This window comes from Pelodiscus sinensis, chromosome 2 (assembly GCF_049634645.1).
Source record: "Pelodiscus sinensis isolate JC-2024 chromosome 2, ASM4963464v1, whole genome shotgun sequence".
Lineage (NCBI taxonomy): Eukaryota > Metazoa > Chordata > Testudines > Trionychidae > Pelodiscus > Pelodiscus sinensis.
The window spans coordinates 8603153-8623471 of NC_134712.1; the positions used below are offsets into that span (position 1 = coordinate 8603153).

At 46.3% G+C, this 20319-nt stretch overlaps 1 protein-coding gene across 1 annotated transcript; it reads left to right on the forward strand.

Moving 5' to 3' along the window:
- Nucleotides 1–6389: 6389 nt before the first annotated feature.
- On the forward strand, nt 6390–8580 carry LOC102455143 (uncharacterized). The gene is made up of 2 exons (XM_075920073.1): nt 6390–6999; nt 7601–8580. The coding sequence occupies exons 1-2, from the start codon at nt 6438–6440 to the stop codon at nt 7684–7686; spliced, it is 648 nt and encodes a 215-aa protein (XP_075776188.1). The 5' UTR covers nt 6390–6437; the 3' UTR covers nt 7687–8580.
- The last annotated feature ends 11739 nt before the right edge of the window (nt 8581–20319 follow it).

The window sequence follows — 20319 nt, forward strand, 5'->3', positions numbered from 1 at the left end:
TGGATATTAGGAAAAACTATTTCACTAGGAGGGTGGTGAAGTACTGGAATGGGTTACCTAGGGAGGTGGTGGAATCTCCATCCCTAAAGGTTTTTAAGTCCCAGCTTGACAAAGCCCTGGCTGAGATGATTTAATTGGAGTTTGTCCTGCTTTGGGCAGGGGACTGGACTCGATGACCTCCTGAGATCTCTTCCAGCCGTAGGATTGTATGACACAATGGCTGTGTCTACATTGGGCCACTTATTCCGGAAAATCAGCCACTTTTCCTGAATAAGCTGCGAGCTGTCTACACTGTGGGAATCATTCTGAATGTTTAAACCTTGATCCCAAACTTGCCTCACGTAAACTGGGTGGCAATAACCACTCCTTCCCTCTGATCACCTTCCGTGAAAAGCGACTGTCACCTCTCAAAATAATACCTACAGTCATTTTTTATAGCTCTTGTTTTGCTGAAATGCCTCTCCTTCTGTCTCGGGCTCCTGGCTCCTTAAGGACATGCTTATGGGATATGATAAACAGTCCTGGCTTATTTTTTTAATGGAATAGAAGTCATATAGTGCATGAAGGACCCCATAAGAATCAGTACACCTGCTAGCACAATAGGGCTCTAACACAGAGAAACAAATGCTATCCTGTTTTTCCTCTTCCCTCTCTTTCTTCTATGTACCCATCTAGATTTTCTCTTGGACGTTAGCCCAGGGCAAGAGGCAGCATATAGTTACACTGCCTCAGGAACAGCGCAGGGAAGGAAATGTGTCTTTGAGGATATATCCAGACTGCGAGGCTAGCTTTAATCTTGCTAAGTTTGGTCCCAGAACTGTGATGCTTCAGCCTGGGCAAGGTTTGGGGTAGGTTTTTTCCAGCCTGAAGCTTTTGCTGCCACAGCTGTGCTGCTCTGGGTTGCGAACAAGCTTGATTGAAGCGGAGTGTGGCCATGTGTGGGGCACTCTAACATTCTGGCGATGAAGGCCACGTAGGGAGATGGATGCAGAAATTATTCCTGCTCCCACAGCCCCACTACAATGTTAGCGGCTTTGAACGCACTTGGATGTGTTCCCAGCAAACAGTACACCTGTTCCTTAGCCTGATCCTGTACGCTGAACTGAGGCAGGGCCAAAGCTAGTGACTGTGTGTGCGTTTGGTGTCTCCTAGGCAAAAAGCAGGCATTAGCTTGCCTAATTGTACACGCTGTACTGTACCACTGAGCTCCCCCCCTTTCAGTTCCAGGCTGTTCTCAGGACACGTTTCAGCCCAGCACTAAACATCACTTTGCAGCTAAAGGTTAATTACTCAGGGGGACATTTTCATCCAAGCTGCTGCCCGCAGGTTGCAATCCCTGCCTGAGATCTATTTTTAGCCCAGCTCTTTTCTTGCTATTGATCCTAGTCACCCTCTGTTAATTAGATACACACAACACATACAGCATTTGCAACTCATTTTTCAATTCAGTTCAGCACCTCCCTCCCCTGAGATGTAATTTAGAGCCCTCCTTGATTCATGCTATTGATCTTTCCTGCAACTTTGCTGTAGGATTCTCTGTGTTGCAAGCTATTTATAGATTCATTCCCCCTACTTTCCCCTGGAGAGTCAGAAATGGGCAACCTTAATCAGACGGCTCAGTTTCAAAAAAGCTGGCGGGGGGCAAGGGAGGGGGAGATACTTTCTTCCTTCTCTGTTGCTAGACGCTATAGCTTACGTCTGTCACCTGTGAGTCCTTCCTGACATATGTGTCGTTGTTATGGATGGGGAAGGGTGTAAACCATTTGGCTGCTGTGACAAAGATTTTACCTTAATGAAATATTATTCTGTTTGCTCTACCCCCAGTATATTCAGTTCCAAAAATAATTGGCCAAGGTTTTCAAACGTGACTCTGTGCTTTTTTGGTGCCTTGTTTGAGATCCCCCTTTTAAAAGGGCCTGATTTTCAGAGGACAGGTACTCAACACAATGTCTCAATTTGGGCATCCAAAATAACTAGCTACTCTTGCAAATCTTGGTCATTCTTCCTTTGAGCCACACAATGCCCTAGCTGCTGTGTAAGCACTGAGGAAGACAAAGTCTTGGGAACTTAGGTTGGGATTCTGAAAGGAATCTGAAGGAGTTTGATGCTCTGCTGCCACTGGATTTCAGTAAGAAGTGGGCATCTAATTCCCTCACACTTCTTTGAAAATTCCCAGCCTTACAGACTAAGGCCTCCATCCCAAAGTCACCACAGAAATCAAAGGGTGTTTGACTTGAGTCAACACCTCAGGTGATGGCCCTAAATTAGCTGCCTCAGACATGGAAAACCAGCAGGAAGAAGCCCTCTCAGGATTTCCAGAATGCCCCAAGCATTTGGAAATCTCATACTGAATTGCTCATATCTAGAAACCTGGAGTCTGCATTTATGAATGTCTGTGATGAGCAATATCATACTCATAGAATCATAGAACTGGAAGGAACCTCAGGAGGTCATCAAGTCCAGTCCTCTGCACTCATGGCAAGACCAAGCACCATCTAGACCAGAGGTAGGGAAACCTCAGGCCCTGCATCTGGCCCCTGAGGGCCCCCCAGAAGTGGAGAGTCGTGCTGGTGCTCCAGCCTCCTGCTTCCCAGGGCAGGGCTGGAGCACACAATCTATTAGGCAGGGCTCCCCTAGGCTGTGGTGCATGAGGGGAATGTGAGGAGTGTTTTTCTGCTTCTCAGTGGGGGAGGGGGTCACATCACTTGTTTTTATGTTTTTTTTCCTTCTGACCTGTATGTGGCACCTGTCTGATTTTTCTGTGGGTCAATGGCTCTGGACACAAAGAAGGTTCCCCACCTTGATCTAGACCATTCCTGACAGGTATTTGCCTAGCCTGCTCTTAAACATCTCCAGTGATGGAGATTCCACAACCTACCTAGGCAATTTATTTCACTGCTTAACCATCTTGACAGCCGTTTTTCCTAATGTCCAACCTCAACCTCCCTTGCTGATTTCCTTTAAGTAAACGGAAATCAATATTAAAAACATACAGCCCACTGAAGGGCAGAGGTATCTTCTCTGTATCCCCCAGTGAATATTGTCTTTGTGTATGGCTGTTGTCAGCCTTGAATAAAGATGGTTATTATTTGTATTGACGTGGATTAGGGTAGCTCCTAGAGGACTCAATTCAGGTCAAAGCCCCGTTTTACTAAATGTTGTACAAACACCATTTATGAGAGTGTCTCTGTCTTGAGTTTACCCTATAACATTGTGTCACTATTGCCCCTTTCAGCACTAACATTTTAGTTGCTCCGGGGTGTGAAAAAACACCCCCCTGAATCATAAAAGTTATAGTGCTGAAAAGCACCAGTATAAATAGTGTTTTATCACTGGGAGGGCACCTCTGGCAAGAAAGCTAATACTACTCATTTAGGGGTTGTATTTTTTCATCTTTGATCCGGCATCCATGGGAAACAGGATATGCCCGATGAGATTGTGCTGGGCTAGGGAGGGTGCTGTCAGATCTGGATGTGAGGGAGCGCAGCGTTTACCTGTCATTCCGTTCCTAGGGGCACACATGGCTCCTTGCTCCCCTCTGCTCTCAGGCACCACTTCCCGCTGCTATGGGAAAAGCCTCCAGAGAAGCTGCTCTGTCTACTGCCATTCCCCCAGCCCGAGGGGCAAGGGAGCAGTTGCATGCAAAACCCTTTCCCCCTGTGTACCTTGGTGTTCCTGGATGAGGGGCACCCAGAATACAGAAGTTTAGTGTATTGTTGTATGGGGCTCTGAGGCAGAAAGTTTGTTTTCCCCGGGGGCATGCAGGGAGGCTGCAGCAAAGCCAGGAACTTGTTGACTAGCAGCTGGCACCGTGCATGGGACTATAAAGCAGTGGTTCTCAACCTATTGATCAGAGTGGGCTGCATCCAGTACTATCTGTATGGCTCTGAGGCTTTCACAGGGGCTGCAGCTCTGGGCTGATTGGTGGCAGGCTGAGAAAGGGATGGTCCTGGAATCCATCAGGGCTGAGGGGGGGAAAAGGCCTTAAAGTAGAAGGGTGCCATGTGCCCTCCCCATCCCCCCTGCCAGGAAGGCAGCTGTGAAGGGGGCACCTGCCAGTGTACTGGGTGCTCCTTGGAAAAAGTAGCATCACTGGGAAAGAGAGGCTGGCTCCAATCAGCTCCACAGCTGAGGGCAAGTGGGAACAGGCCTGCAAACGCCCCACTCCTCCTAGCGCCTAGCTCAGCCCCCTTCCCTTAGCCTGGTCCTGAAAGCAGCCCAGCCCTGGCATGACTCAGAAGTGCTCCCCCAGCGGCGCGAATCAAACCGAGCTGGGCTCTGGCCCGGGGCTTGCTTTATTTACCAATCGCCAGCTGCTGCTCTGAGTCACTGTATTTACCGAAGGGGCTTTTTTCGCAGAGTGCGCCGTGTAAACGTCGCCGAACGGGCTCCGAGAGGGAATGGGTCTGGCCGTGGGAGAAACGCTCCAGGCGAGTGGCTGCTGCTGTGTTTGAGCTCTTGCCTCTGGGTGCGGGAGGGGGGCTTACACACCGGAAAAAAGGCGCTGGAGCGGAGGGGGAGACAAGCCGACCCGGTTAAAGCAAGCAGAGAGCGGGCGGGGGGGAGCAGTGCTGCAATCAGAGAGAGCCCACAAAGATGTGCTCCGCACACCGGCCATGCCCTAACCATCCCCCCTTTAGCCTCCACTACAGAAGGCGGACAACTTTGCTGAGCGCCTTGTAAACGGGAGCGGAGCTGGATTCGGTTCCACTCCGGGAGCCAGTGCGCGGCAAAGCTCTAAGGCGCCTTCTCCAGCCCTCCCCCCGCTTCAGGCGCAGCGGAGCCTGGAAGGGGAGCAAGACCTGGAACCCAGCTCCGCCCCGCTGATGGACCGGCTGCAAGAAGCAGCAAGCCGCACGCTTGGCAAACCTGCACCACGTGGTGCGAGGCTCCCTGCACAGCCCCGCTACGAGGAGCATAGTAGAAGGCTGGGCGTGGCCACCGCGGGGGAGGGGGCCCGGCGCGGGGAGGGGGCCGAGCCAGCTGGAGCGAGCCGCGTGCGACTGGGCAGGGGCAGGAGCAGAGAGAGCCGGGGAGCCACGCGACGGGTCCAGCCTCCTGCAGGCAGGGTGGGTGCAGCAGAGCGGCGGGGAGGAAGTGGTTAACCGGGGGGGGGGGGACAAGCCGCCCACAAAAGCCACCGCAGGTTGGTTTGCTGGGAGCTGGTCCCCTTGCTGGGAGGAAGGGCTGGCTCGGAGCAGGGGCCGGCTTTCCCCGGGAGGATGCCAAGTGCTTGGGAGCGGGAGGAGAAGAATCGCCCTTTTTAGCAGGCGCTGCTCCAAGGCGGCCGGCAGCCCCAAACTCCCGGGCCAAAGTAGCAGGGCTGGGGCCGGGGACGCCCGCCCGCCCCGTTGGCTGGCGCTGCTCGCCTGGCCCTGCCGGCCCGCCGCAGGAAGGCTGGAATGAGAGTCCCTGGGCTTGGCGGCTCCCCCTCCATGGGCCAGACAGGTTTATGGTCTTGTGTCTGAGCCGCGCTCCGGCGAGACTTGCTCACCGCCAGCCCAGCCAGGTGGACTGCTGCTTCCATCCGCCCTGGGAAACGCCTCTTCGCCGCCGTCCCAGGGGTGCCGCTGAGCCACGCCAGGAAGCGACACGCGCCAGTTTCCTTCTTCGCCACCCCCCGGCCTGGGGGAAGCCGCTTGCTGGGGATGCTGCCGAAAACTCCCAGGCTGGCGTCTGGGGCCGGACTTGCAGCGCTTCCGCGGGAGCAGCGGCTGTCTCCGGCCACCTGAGTGCCCCTGGCAAGCTCGGGGAGACGCGCCGGCTTTGAGTTCTCTAGCTAGGCACAGCCCCTCCATCTGCCCCCCCGTCTAGTCCAGCGCTGGGAGCCCTGCCTGCTGTGGGCGCCCCGTGGATGCCAGGAGCCTGCTCCGTGCGTAGAGCGTCGCTCCTCCGCGTTCCGGACCCCAGGACTTCGGCTTGCGCCCCTAGACCCCCAGCCCGGAGCTGGCTTCGACAGCCATGGAGCGAGCGGGGCTGGCCCCTGTCGTGCCTTCTCCCGCCTGCTTCCCGCCCCCCAGGAGTTGAGGGGGCCAGGCCAGGCGGTGCCCCAGCTTCTTCCCGGCACATCAGCGCGGAGGACACGCCAGCCTGTTCTCCAGAAACGAGCCCCTCTTCCCTCTGGGGCAGCCCAGCCTTGGGCATCGCTGATGGGGGATGCGGCTCCCGAGTCCCTCCCCTCCCCCCCAACCTCTCTCCCTCCCTTCGCCGGTCTGAGAAGTGCTGAGTAAAGAAACTTGTCGAGGAAAAACCCCAACCTCCCCGTGCACCGAGTCTGCCTCGCTACTGGGTGGTTCCCTCCGCCTGGCGCCCCCGCTCCTAGTCTCCTGCGGCTCGGGCTTTTGGGGGAAGCCTCCCCCCTCCAGCACTCCAGGACTGGTCCTCCCCCCCCCCCGTCCCAGCCCACTCCTGGAGGCAGCGGGGAGGGGGTGCCGTGGATGGCCCTGCGCACTGGGACGGCTTGGCTTGGGCAGGTCCTGCGCAGAGTTTCCAGGCTGCAGGGCACCTGGTCCAGGCGCTCCAGCAGCCTCTTGTGCCTCTCTGCCTCCCAGGAGCCCGAGGAGGGAGGCGGGGAGCAGCCGCCCCGGAGCCCTCCGCGGCCGCTGCCCCCTTGCTGCCTGAGGCTCCCCCCGGCCAGCTGCGGCTGCTGCACCCTGTCGGATCCCCGGACGGCCAGGGGGGGACATGGTCCCCTCACTCGCCCCTTGCTGGCGGCCATGAAGAGGCAGAACGTGCGGACCCTGTCCCTCATCATCTGCACGTTCACCTACCTGCTGGTCGGGGCCGCCGTCTTTGATGCCCTGGAGTCCGACCACGAGATGCGGGAGGAGGAGAAGCTCAAAGCCGAGGAGATCCGGCTCAAAGGGAAGTACAACATCACCAGCGAGGACTACCGGCAGCTGGAGCTGGTCATCATGCAGTCCGAGCCCCACCGGGCCGGGGTCCAGTGGAAATTCGCCGGCTCCTTCTACTTTGCCATCACAGTGATCACCACTATAGGTGAGTGCCCGGGCTGGGTGCTGGGAGCTGCCCGGGCTGTGGGAGGCAGAGGGTTAATCATGGGCAGAAGTAGCTCAGGACCCCCCCCCCCCCCACACCGCCCCTCCCCAGGTCTGCCGCCACGTGCGCTTGGAAGTGCCACCCCGAGACGCAGCCCGTGTTCTATGGCACCTGGCGAATGTGTGTGAAGTTGGAGAGGGGATGGCCAGGGGCTTCCAGGACAGATTCATGGGTGGCCATGCGGGAGGGGAGTAGGAAGATCATAAACCCTAAAGGAAGATCATAAACCCTAAAGCTCTTCTCGGCAGCCTCCAGGCAGGGGCTGGGATGTAGACCCCACTCTGCAACTCTTGGCTTTTGACTGTACCCTGGGCGCTCCTTCACTTGCAAGCCTCGGAGAGCTGGGGGAGGGGGTAAAAACGCATGCAAAGGGATGTTTGATGGTGGGAGTAGTGGAGCCTGGATCCAGCCTTTAATTAGTCCTGGGAAAAGTTGTGTCTGTTTGCAAACTGTGTTGGATGCCGTGCGAGGCGAGGAGACGCTGACTACAGTTGCAGTTTCTCTCTGGGGGCTGCCTTGTTTACTACCTATATTTTTCCAGATGTTTTGGTTTGCAGTTGCAGTGGCGGGGCGGGCTTGGACGGGTCACAGCAGTGTGTCACCCCCGAGCCTGCATTTCTGGAGTAAACAATTCCATAAACAAAATGACGATCCCTCGCCTTTATTCATTACTCCACTTCAAAGTGAAGTTTCCAGAGGCTGTCAAGAGACAATGTTGACAAAAAGCTACAAGCTGTCATTTTTGCAGTTCTGTATTTCACGCCAGTGAAACAACATGTTCCAAAGAAAGTTTTGTTTCCTGAAATGAAAACAAGCAGGTAGACTGCTAGAGGCTGTAACCCACAGACAAAACTATGTCAAGAAACTGTTGCTTTAGTCTGTTTAATGTTGATATTGTTACTTGTTTTACACTAAATAGCATGCATTTTATGAGGCAGCTGCTATGTTCTCACAGGACAAGTTCCTCCTTAATGTTTGTGGAGATCTGAGAAGGTCACTTCTGTTCAGTGAAGAGTTGATAGTACATTATATTGAACAGGGCGTGATAGATAGGTTTACTGTTGTTAATATACACTATCTTTTTACAATTAAGGTTTGTTGCAACAAATGTGCACATTACTACCTGAAGATGCTGTCAGTTTTCAGCAGAATATCCAATCCACTCTCCTTTGAGCTGTCTGGGGAAAAAGTGTTTACTTTCATGAGTATTTTGACTTTCCTACCCTTTCTTACCTGGGGCAGTGAATCATATTCTTTGAAAGATCATCTGGCAGCGTGAAGCTTAGTTCTCTTTACAGAGGTGAAGAGATTTTTTGTAAAGTCTCTGCTTTTGTTTATCTCATTGATTTAGTTTGTTTCCATTGTCAGACCTTTTTATGAATAGAAAACATAAATATTTCATACAAAGCCACCCAACGTACCAATATTGTGCATGCTCTGTAAAGCTAGAATGAGATTCCTGTTTTGTTCAGTGGGATTTCTTCTCAGTTTTTCATCTTTTAATTTTTATTCGCATCTTATTAAAACATGGAACTATCTTGGCCATACTGGTTTTTATAGGACTTGTGCTCATTTACTTTGTAAACAACAGTTAAAATATTTTCACAACCACTAAGCTATACTGGTGATGGGCATAAAGCAGGGGCAGGGAACCTTTTTTTGGTTGGGGCCACTGACCCACAGAAAAATTAGTCAGGGGCTGCACACAAGTAAGAACCAGCATAGGCTCACCAATGCTGGAAGGAGCTGTGAGCCTCAGGGGAGGGATCCAGGCATGCCAGGGGCTACATCCGGCCCCTGGACCTTAGGTTCCCCACCCCTCTGTCCTAAAGGGTTACAAATGCCCTTTTTTGCTCAAACAATATTTTGCCTGGAAACAGCAACACTTCCTTTTGTTTCCAAAGTTGTGGAAAGTTGGATTCATGTTTTCCTTTCACGTACAATAGAAACGACAATGAAAAATATTGAAGAGCCCAATTTCTTTTGCTAAAATGAAGGCTGAAGTTTATTAAGTCTACAGTGACAGTTACAGGGTGCTTGGGTGTTCTCTAAAATGAAGAGTTTAAATATGTTTAAGACTATCAGTAGCCTTGGACGCACATTTCATATGGTGGGTACCATACTTGTCGGTGGGCTGAGGTGCTCTGAGAGATCAGTATTCTTTTAACTCTGTGCTGAAAGAAACAATGCTGTGGGAAGACTAAAATACTTTAACAAGTATTTTTACTGGTAGGACAAGTGATCAATATTCAAAAAGTTTATTAACAAACCATTTTTATCTCCGTCTTCCTAAAGGCACTTTTCTTCTGGCTCATCTTTCACATAATTCTTTCGAAACATAAATTACCCAGTGATATTATCTTTTATAGTAATTGTCTGTAAAAATGAGTGGATAACTTGTTCATCCAAAAAGGTTGATTTTACTGTAAAACGCTTCTCATTTTAAAATTTTGGCTATTTAAGAAGTTCTTGGGCCTTGAAAGGAAATACTAAAGCATTTTCCCTCCATGCTATTGTTTCTTTTTTTGTGCAGTAATAACTGTCCTTCCTGTTTTTATTTTAATCTTGTACATATCGCTTGTGTGCACATCTCATTCTTCCTTCAAAACCTCACAGGTAGAATTCAAGAAGCACATATGAATATATGTCCCTGTAAAATTAGTTTTGATGATCACAATCACTATCTCAACCTGGAAGAAACTATTTATTTAGAAAAAGGACCCAAATGAAATCAAGATTTACTTGCATTTTTTAGCTTCATTTTGAATGTCTACTGTACAAATAGGGTGCTGAATTGGACAGCTCCCTGCAGCAAATGTCCTGCAGTATCCACATTTTGCCAAATTTTGACTCCACAATAAAAAGAAACACAGTTCATTATTTCATCTTAAGTACAGAAAATCACAAATCCGTTTTAACTAGAATACAAATAATTAAAAATTTTTGAAATCAGTTTCAGTAGTAAGTTTTAGTCAATTTTTTTTATTTCATAGTCTCTAGATCTTTTTATTTGTATTGGCTTGTAGTAGTAGTAGCAGTTAGTAGCTGGTCTGCATGCGTAGCTTGTCAGTCCCAATGAAAGAGGATGTTTTATTTATATATGAGTTCTTTCAAATTTCAGATTACAATATTATTTCACTTCTATTTTCTAATATTTCTAGAAAGGCATTTAAAAACAAACAATTTTTCTCTAATCCTCTTCTTAAAATCCAGTTGCAGAATAGAAACATCATTTTCACTGAAGTTTTTCTCATGTTAGCATTATGAGAAAGTTTTCAGGTACTCAAAGGAACTAATCTGACACGTATGCCTCTCAACACACACTGATTTTATTCAGGATGCTTCTCACTTCAGTATTTGTTAATAGCAGCCCCCATCCACTTCCAGCTATCAGGCCAAGGGGGTAAGAGAGAGTGAATGAATCTGGTATTCCATCCAACTATTGATCTTTTAAATGGTACATTTTAGTAAACCAAGAGTCTCAGCATTACAAATAACAATGCCAAATTTTGAAAAGAAATTCTGGTAATTTGTGACTCCAACCTCTAGGGTTACGGTGGTGAATAAACTCTTTTAGTTAGGCAGGTGGTGACACTGTCAAAATGTGTTATTAGTTTAAATATTACACCATCATTTAGACTTTTAAGGGTGATAGTCATACTTGATTTAACACTACAGAGCTCTAGTAAACACTGAATATTTCTGAAGGCTTGTATGGATTGTAAAGAACTGAAAGCTGTTTATGTTGCCCTAAAATGAACTAAAGCAATGAACAGATTGAGGATGTTCTTTTTTTGGAAAGAAGAAATGTCTGCATACACTAAGTAATGAGAGCTGAATGCAGACATGGTATGGCACATGTATTGTGAAGTGGAAATCTCAAAAGAGCTGGCTTTCTAGCTTGATGACCTTCTGATTTTTTGAACTCAGTTCATAACCTACTGTGAGAACAGAATGAAGCACTCTGATCAACAGAGATGTGTGTGGGGGTGTTTTTTTGAGAATGCTGTACAGCAGTGTTTCTGAAAGTGATCTGCGAAACCACTTTGAGAAACACATGAACTGGCTGCCCCAGTTTGTTTATTTACTGGTGTCACAGCAATGGAGCCTCGTGGCTCCCATTGGCTCAATTTTGCTCTATGCAGCCAAGCAGAGCAGTGGGAAGCGGTGTCCCGGCCCACACTGCTTCCCGCGGCTCCCCTTGGTTGCAAAGGATGAAGCGGAGCCAATGGGAGCCACAAGGCTCCATGGCCAAGGCACAAGTAAATAAACAAACTGGGGCAGATAGTTAATATGTTTCTCAAAGTAGTTTTGCGGAGCACTTTCGGAAACACTACTGTACAGTATCTGAAATACCTAGTAGATGATGCTTCCACTGATGGGGGATTCTTTGCAAACAACAGAGATTTTCTTGACAGAGAGTTTGGCCCCAGATTCAAGACAGTAGTTAAACACACACTGAAAAGCATTTCTACTCAAGACAGCATTAAAGTAACATACCTGCTACGTGCCTCAGTTTACCCATCTGTAAGATGGGTATAGTAATATCTACCTCAGAAGGATGGGTAAGATTTGTTTGCTTATTAGTTGTAAAGTGCATTGAGATCCTTGTATGGAAAGGTCTTGGAAGTGATAGAACAAAGGAAGCCAAGCTTTGGGAGGCCAACAGCTGCACCAGCAACTTGCCAGCAGCATGAAGGCCATCTACTATATATCTGAGAGAGTTCGCCTTTCATTGAGCAAGTGAGTGAGCCTGTCTGTCTGTCCGTCTGTTTGTTCCAGAACTCTTCCTAAACAGTAAGAGTTAGGACCACCACATTTGGTATGCAGCTTCCTGTTATCATAACTTCAAGCAAGGTAAGGGTTTGGTTGGGTGGGGCTGAAATTCCCCACTGCCCAGTGTGAATGGGGATGCATAAAACCATGGAGAAAAGAGCGGAATCACCAGGCAGGTAGAAGGGGCTGGCTGGGGGTGCCCCCCCTGCTCAGGAATGCCCAAGCCACAAGTCTCCCACCCCCAGGTGCCCTTCATGGAGGGTGGGGTGGCAGCTCCCCCGCATTTGTACAGGAACATTGTGGCTGTTCCCCATTGTCAGGAAGCAAGGGGAAAGTGCATAGAGGGCAGAATAACCTGAACCTGCCCCAGCTGGGGATCATGCACTTCTCCCCTAGCTGTGCCCGCTGGAGCTGCAGCGGCCATGGTGAGGTGCTTCTCACCTGGTCCCAAGCTGCTGCGGTGAGAGAGGGCTGGGGTAGTCCTCCCTCCATGGGGAAGCCTGAATTTGGAATCCTTCATCCCCAGCCCCACCTCAGAGCCATGATTTAAATGAGGAAAAAAATTAATTGAGCTGAGGAGCAGAGCAATGTCAGGCAAATCTTCTAGTATTTAATACAAATAAAACAGAGCAAATTGGAGCCACTTTCCTCTTTAATACATTCAGATCAGGATGGAATGCCATATCTAGTTGTGGCAGAAATGGGAGCAGCTCCACTGAAGTCAATGAGACCATGCTAATTCATGCCAACAGAGATCTGGCCCAGAGTATTAGATGCTAGACTTATAGTCTCTGTTGACTGTACCTTCATTACAAAGAGGAGGTCAGCCACCTTGCAAAGCTCTGGATGGGATCACATTGTACATGAATATGCAACGTCAGCCAGGCTGTTCTACTCTGGGCAGCTATACAATTGTAGAATAGGTTCTGTGAATCTTAAAAGGCCTATCTCGACCATATTTTCAAATGCATTAAACCATTTAAAAAGCGTTTTCTGCTAACACAGTGGTGTCCTCAGTGTGGTCGGTTCACAGCTTTGTTAACGTGTTTTTAGAGACAATTCTTTTGTCTATTGAAAGATTTTTTTCATTGTTATACCCTGTCTGCCATGATATCAGCAGCACCCATTTTAAAACAGTTGATGAAGAAGGCTGAATTGTAATTTATATTGATCTTAACCCATGTTTGCCCAGGATAACTTACCTGCGCTACATACACAATAATAGGCTACAGTTGGGTTTCTAAAACACCCCAAAGTCCCTTAACCACTTTTTGGTGATTGTTGTTCCCAGATCTCCTTGATACAAATCTGAGAAATAGGTGACTGATATCATTATTGCTATTTATCATTTGGAGTCTTTTCTTTCTGGTTTCCTTGAGTTTCTATTCTTCTTCAATGTTCTTCTCTTCCCTCTTCCTTCCTTTTTCTATTTTTCTTTTCAAACTCTGATACTCCTGGGGCTTAGGGTCAGTTCTAGGGGCAGACCATCAGGGCAGTAGCTCTGGGCATGTCTACGCTAGGAAATTATTTCAAAATAACTTATTTCGAAATAGCGTGGCCACACAACAAGGAAGCCTCAAAATTAGTCTCAGGCAGGTTCTGTTAATGTGGATATGCTACTTCAACTTAGAGCCCCAGGAAGCACTGGGGAGTAATTACTTTGAATTACTCTGAGGAGTAGTTATTTTGAAATAGCAACAGTGGAGCATCCACACTATTGCTATTTCAAAATAACTATTTTGAAATAAGCGTTATTCCTTGTGGAAAGCAGGAGTTTTTATTTTGAAATAACCAGCCCATTATTTCAAAGTAACGGGCTTGGTAGTGTGGATGCTCCACTAGTTATTTCGAAATAACTCCCTACTGTATACCAGGGCTAAGGGTCCTAACTTCCAAGGGGCTCCATACCTCTGCAACTTTTTTCTCTTTCTTTTAATCCTCTATCTGTTGACTGTGGTTCGGACTGCTTGGTCACTGGAGATGGAAGGTGAAAATGTTTTCTGCCCTGGCCAGCAAAATGGCCACGGCTGTTCCTGCTCAGTAAATTATTTTTCTGTCAAGCCCCAAAAGGCCCCTTTTAAGTGATACCTTGTTTTCTCTCTTGTGAAGTCTTGGAATATATTAGCTGGTTATTTTACTGTATATATGTAAAAAAATGTGTTAATTCCTCGTGCACCTTTCCAAGGCATGGCTTGTAAGTGTCTGTGTTTGTGCACTCGTACTTCGCTTTGTGCAAGTAGTGAGCAGTGCAAAACAGAACCACAGTATAAATCATATTATGCACCTTCTGTGATGAACCAGAGGGGAAACAAGAGGAGTTAGAGGCATCAATGAGGAAGATAAATACTGGAGGAAGAAAAAAAGCTCAAGAGGCTCAAGGCTCATTGGTGAGTTTAACTATGAACCTGCTCTTGAGCCCATTAAAATTAAAAAGCAAAACTTCATTGATTTTAGTGGGAACAGCATCAGGCCCTTGTGCATACAGGACTTGAACCAAAGGAAAGTTATCCAGTGGAAAGATAGTCCGTGACCAACCCCATTGTTTTTATTTAATCTGATCCTTGGTCCATTCAAAGACCTATTTACCCTTAACTGCTACCAGAGGCAATAGAAGGTGAGAGTGCTGGCTACCTAGAGGAAGAACTCAGCATCTTTGCCCTGGGTCCCATCGTTTGGTAAACACTGGTGTGATCAATGCTGCTTTGTAACACTCATACTGTATAACAAATGTCATATAGCGCCTTTCATGTTCAACATGCTCTACAGACATTCGGTAATTACCCTCATTATACCTCTGTGGATTGATTAAGAAATTGCCTCCATTTAGAGGCAGGAAGGTTAAGTGACTTTCCTGAAGTCACACACTGCTTCAGTTGCAGAGATTGGAACCAGAAAGCAGTTGGCTCCCAAACCTGTTCTTACTCCTCTAAAACAGTATTGGAAAGAAAAATATGAATCTGAGTCATAAGTCCACCTGATTTAGAGGCTTAATAATTTTTCCCTTTATTTATACAATTGCAGACAGAATTATGGCCAGACAAATTTATGTATGCCAGAAAAGAAGTGACAATATGGAATAGGTAAATGGGCCCCAAGTTACTGCATTCTGGGTAATGGGAAGTTCTTCCACCTTCCATGATGGTCATTTTCTTCTCTGATCCCTTTATCCCTTCAGACCCTTTGCTTCACTTCAGCAGTGTTTTTCCAATCTGGGCTTTGTTCACACAGGTGTCTTATACATTTCTACATGACAGATTCCTTAATCTTTATCCAACTGACTTTTTAGCACATCACCCCTGGATTTTTAAAGTATCCCGTACATTATATATATGCAAACTTCATTTACCCAACTTCTGCATTTTTCCTGCTGTTTTTTTCCATTTCTGGGTCACATCATTCTATGTCACCTTGTTCCTGAGTCTTCCCAGACAATGAGTGTTTATCATTACATGTTTATGTAGCTTTTACTTGCATCTTCCAGCATGACATATTACTTATCTCGCCAACAATAATGTCATTTTAAATAAGTCACTCGTGTTACGCAAGGCTGTGGCTGAAGTGTTACCTTATCTGTTCTTGTTCACTACACATAACTGCAACTTATTAAAACATAGCTAACAATGCTCCTAATCTTAACATTTAGCCATTCTTCATTTTTATATTTTCAGTAGCATATCCTGTATGTTTTATACTCTACTCCTTAAGCTATTATGCGGTGGAGGCTTGGAAAACATGATGAATCTTTTAATGCTAACATTTTTCTCCACTTTAAATATGTTTTTAAGGCTTTTATCATTCAAAGTCCAGTTTTGTTTGTGAATCATTCAACAACAAGCAAACACCCGCCCCCAGCAAAAAAAAAAAAAAAAAAAAAAAAAAAAAATCCCAAACCCAACAACCCTTCATTAGAAATTTTCCTGGATTGGATTTTGAGGGATTTCTCAATTTTAAGGCCTTGATATTTAGTTGCTTTCAGTGGTGCCACACTACCACATAGACTTTCCTAGTTTATATATCTAGCTTAAATAGTAGTGCGCCCCCTCAAGTGTGGATATACCAAATGCATTCATTTTGGATTTGTAACGTAAGGTTGCCGGATGGTTTCAGAAAAAATACCAAAAAACCCCTCAAAACCATGACAGGAAAAAGTTTGAAAAAAAATAGGACCCCAAGAGTTGTTAGAAAAACAAAACAAAACACCGTGTTCCCTTTAAAAACCGCGTTGTGAGGCTTTTTGTCCCTAACAGGCTGCTGGCAGCTGCTCACCATCTTGTCTCCCTGTGCCAGGCTGGACAACTCCCCGGTAAGCACTAGGGTTGCCAGACAGCCTGGGATTTTTGCCTCTTAGTCGTGAAAAAATCAGAAAGTACTGGACATTTTAGGTGTCTGGTATTTTCTGAATTTTTTTACCAGACAGGAGGTGGAAATAATGGACTGTCCAGTTCAATACCGGACACCTGGCAACCCTAGACTGGCATTATCAACAAGATCCTCAAATCTGGGTCCCATGGTTCTGGATAACAGCAGAATCTGTGCATGGAAATACAAATATTATATTATGCTAGAAGAATTACCCAGTGTTGCCTGGGTCCAGGGTGAGGGTGACGCCACATGCCCTGGTTGCTGACTTTTGCTTGGGGAGACCCAGAGTGTGTGGGTGGAGGAGCATGCACATTGGCTGCTAGTATCTTTCAGGTGCCAGCCAGGGGAGGTGCATACCCTAGATGCCGGATTTGCCCGGGAGCTGGCCTGGGTTCGAGAAGCAGGGGAGAGGGGCGCGCAGAGGCCAATAGCTGCTTTCTAGGGCAGGCTAGGGTATTGGTGGCTGCTGGCCAGTGGCTCCCCACTGGTGCGCTTGCTGGTCATTCCGCAGTATAACTCACTCATAACATGGAAAGGGGTGGGGGTCTGGTAGGAGGAACAATTGAATTTCAGGCACATCCCATTGTCCTGGCCTGATCTTGATTTAAGTTAGGATAAGAGGAAGCTGCATTACACATTTGGTGGTTCTAGTTCTTATTTAGAAAGAGTTCTTGAGCAAACAGATTCACAGACAGACATGCACATTTCCAAGATATATATAGACAGTGATGGGCATGTATTGTTCTGTTTTATTGTTATTCTGGGGAGTTTTAGAGTTAGGTGCTTAACCCCATTTGATGTTTATTGAAAATCCCAGCCTGTGTTGTGATTACGGCTGGATGAATTATCTGTGTTTCCCCTAATGTAAGCTAGCCACTGAGAACAGCTGTTGGTGATGCAGACCTAATCAGTCATGGTCCTCTCTGCTTCTGACTTGAGCCAACAGGTTGCTACTGACTGCAGCAGATGTTTATTGTATTTAATAGACCATGGGTGGAACTCTATGCCCATGTTGTTTGGCTTTTAGGAAGTTTCTGTGACTTTGATGGCTGCAAATTCAGTTGACATTTGTTAGAAAAGAAGATGCAATATGGCTTCTTTCTTCTCTGTGAAGAAATTCACTGAGGGCTGTAAATGAGGAAATGTTAAGTGAAACAGGAGCATCTGGAAATTTAGGGCCTGATTCAAAGCCTCCTGAAGCCAGTGAAATACTTCTATTTAGATCAGTGGGTTTTAGCCCGGTCCTGATTCAATATGCATTCTATGATTCAAGAGTAAAGCAAACAGCAGACATTAGCAGACGTTAAAAGAGGGGAATGTATGCATCTATTGACTGTTATTATGAGTTTGGGTAGTTTTCAGATGCACTTTTTAACATAAATAGTTTGCTGAGGTTGAGCTCATGTTGTTTTTGCAGTTTACACCAAGGATTAGAGGAAACCCTTTTTCAAGGAGTGAGGGATTTAACAACAGAGAGAAATCTTCAACAAGAGCTTTGCGGCTTATTTTTGCTGTTGCATTTTTTAAAAAATTATATGTTCTTTTCCTGTTGCCTGACAGTTAACATCTCCTCAGATCAGCTGAAATAGTGGGGGTGGTTTTTTTTTTTTCCCTAAAGCTTCCTTTCTGCTTCAGGAAAATAGCCCTCCAAGTTTCTTGGCTTTAAAAAAAAATTACAGAAACATTTTTTTTAATGTTGGGCAGCTTGCCATAGGAGGATTATGCAACAATCGGTTAAAGGGCTATACGCTCATTCTTTTTAACTGGTTCCATTATTGAGATGATGAGGACATTCCAATGAATGACAGGTCATTGTTAAGGGGCGCCTATACATTTGTTACTTATTAGCGTGATTAAGAGGGACATTTTTTAATTGTCCCGTGACTTGATTCCTGGACCACATTGAGGCAGTGCAACTGAGAAGAGCATCTTGTAGAAGAACACACGCGCTATGGGGTTATAGGGTTTTGACAGGCGGCAGATGGTCTCTTAGGCTCTGCCATCATTGAAAATGATAGCTCTCTTTGCTAAATGTGGCAGCTTCCTCAGAAAGGCGTGTTTTTCCTGAGAATGATAATACACAGAGTGACAAATTAAACTCTCAGCAGCTAATTGTACAGTACAAGAGGTCAGATCGGGGAAATGCTGCTGGTTCCTCCACCTGTGGAAATTCTTAAAGATCATATTGAAGGGAAATTGGAGAAAACATTCTATTCTGGAAGCAATGAATGCTAGCAGTTTTCTGCATATCTTCAGTCTTCTGTTATGAAGACATTTTTGGTACAGGTGGTGACATGCTTTATCCCTCACACTCTACATTCTCTGTTAGCTGTACTTAACAGCAATGTCACAGTCCTATGCTCAAGTCATCACAAGCTGTTGCCATGGAAGTTGTGACATAAAGGCAGTATTTTAACAACTCTATATGGCCACAAAAGAGCTTTACAGTTGTCATTTTGCTGTAAGTTATGAGGAAAGTTTGCAGGGGTAGCAGGGATAGATTTTTGCCTCATCCTGCTTCCAAAGCACAGCCCTTTACTACCTGAGCTAAAGGAGAATCCCTCCTAGCTGTTAACAGTATGGGGTCTGTGGTACACAGAGCAGCAGGCCTTATTTCATCCAGAGCAAGACCATGGTGCATGTAGTAATAATAAATAATTGCAACAATTCATGAAAGCTCCAGTTTGGAATTTAATGAAGTTTGTTGCAGAAACTAGGGATATTATAGCAGAATTTAATTCCATTGTTGTGGTGTACAGCAGGCCAGCAAGAGGAAGCTACCGTATCTGAAATATTTTAAGACCCTCCATGAAGTAGTGATCGTTGGCTTTCTTAGTTTTGGAAGTTTGCATCAGGGAAGAATCTCCAAGTCTCAATACTTCTCTGATGTTGCTCTGAACTATTCAAACATCCCGTGAATGTGCTTTCTTGTGAGATATGCGGTACTTCCTACTTCTCTTTGTGTTGGAATGTTCTTTCGGTGGTATTTGGGCTATAAAAATAAGGGACATAAATGTTAATCAGCTAAGTCTGTGAACCCAAAAGACACTCAACTTGGGGTTGATTTGAGTTAGTACCAAAGTTTTGCAGAGGAAAGATACTTATTGTACCTGAAAGTGGCTACCCCACCTCCCAAATCCAACATTCTTTTTGAAAATCATGAATCATTGTGCACCTTGCTACACATGGTAACAAAAATGGACTTTCTCTAGGAGCTTCTGTACCATTGAACAATTCTAGTTAAAATGAGATAAATTGCATCTTGGGCAACAAATAGTTGAAACAATAAGTTCTTCCTTCTGCCTTGTGCGTGGGACACATGTTGGTTTGTAACTCATATCTAGCAGTTGCTTACAAGCATCTGAAGGTAGAATTTGACCAGAATACTTCTGAAGATCTGTTAATTGGTACCTGGGGGAATCTGAGTTCTGCACAGGTGCATGTGCATGCATACAAACATAGCCTCCCTTTCCGCATTGCTTCATATGGTAAGAGAGATCACAAAAAAGGAGGGAGATGGTAACTTTATCAGGGAATAGCTGTCCAGTATCACTTTATGAATGTCCTTGTAGTGCTGCTGGTCTGCACACATGTGAACATCCGGCCTTTCAAAGCAAAGGGCTTAAGTTCATGGATTGCTCTTAAGATGGATCATTACTGGTAATAAAAGGTCTATTATTTAAAGAGCACTTTCCAGAACAATTAGGACTTCGCTACCAATGCATTTTGCTTTAATGACCAGTCAGAGGAAACAACATCAGCTGATACCTACTCCTATAGGCCAACAGAGGCAAATTAGCTCTATTACCAGCCAGCTCCAGAATGCACTGCACAAAGCACTAGCTAGATGAATGGCTGCTTTCTTGTTTTCTTCACCAACAGCCCCTAAAAGTGGCTTTTCTTTTAACATGCACAGCTCCTCTACTTTCTAATAGCTGATGCTCTATAGGCCATACTTATTCCCGGTCTAACTCCTTCAGGGGTTAATTTGACCCTACTGTTGTAATATTCTCCTTGCAAATATACTGGAAACCAGTCATCATCCATGAAAAATTTCACACCCTCTCAATAGAGGCTCGCGGTTGAGCAGCTCCTTTTGCATTTAGAGAGAAGCTGCTGTTC

Coding starts and splice junctions, on each gene's coding strand:
- LOC102455143 (XM_075920073.1), top strand. CDS start 6,438: ATGGCCCTGCGCACTGGGACGGCTTGGCTTGGGCAGGTCCTGCGCAGA. Junction 7,000..7,600: donor CACAGTGATCACCACTATAG/GTGAGTGCCCGG, acceptor ATATTTTTCCAG/ATGTTTTGGTTTGCAGTTGC.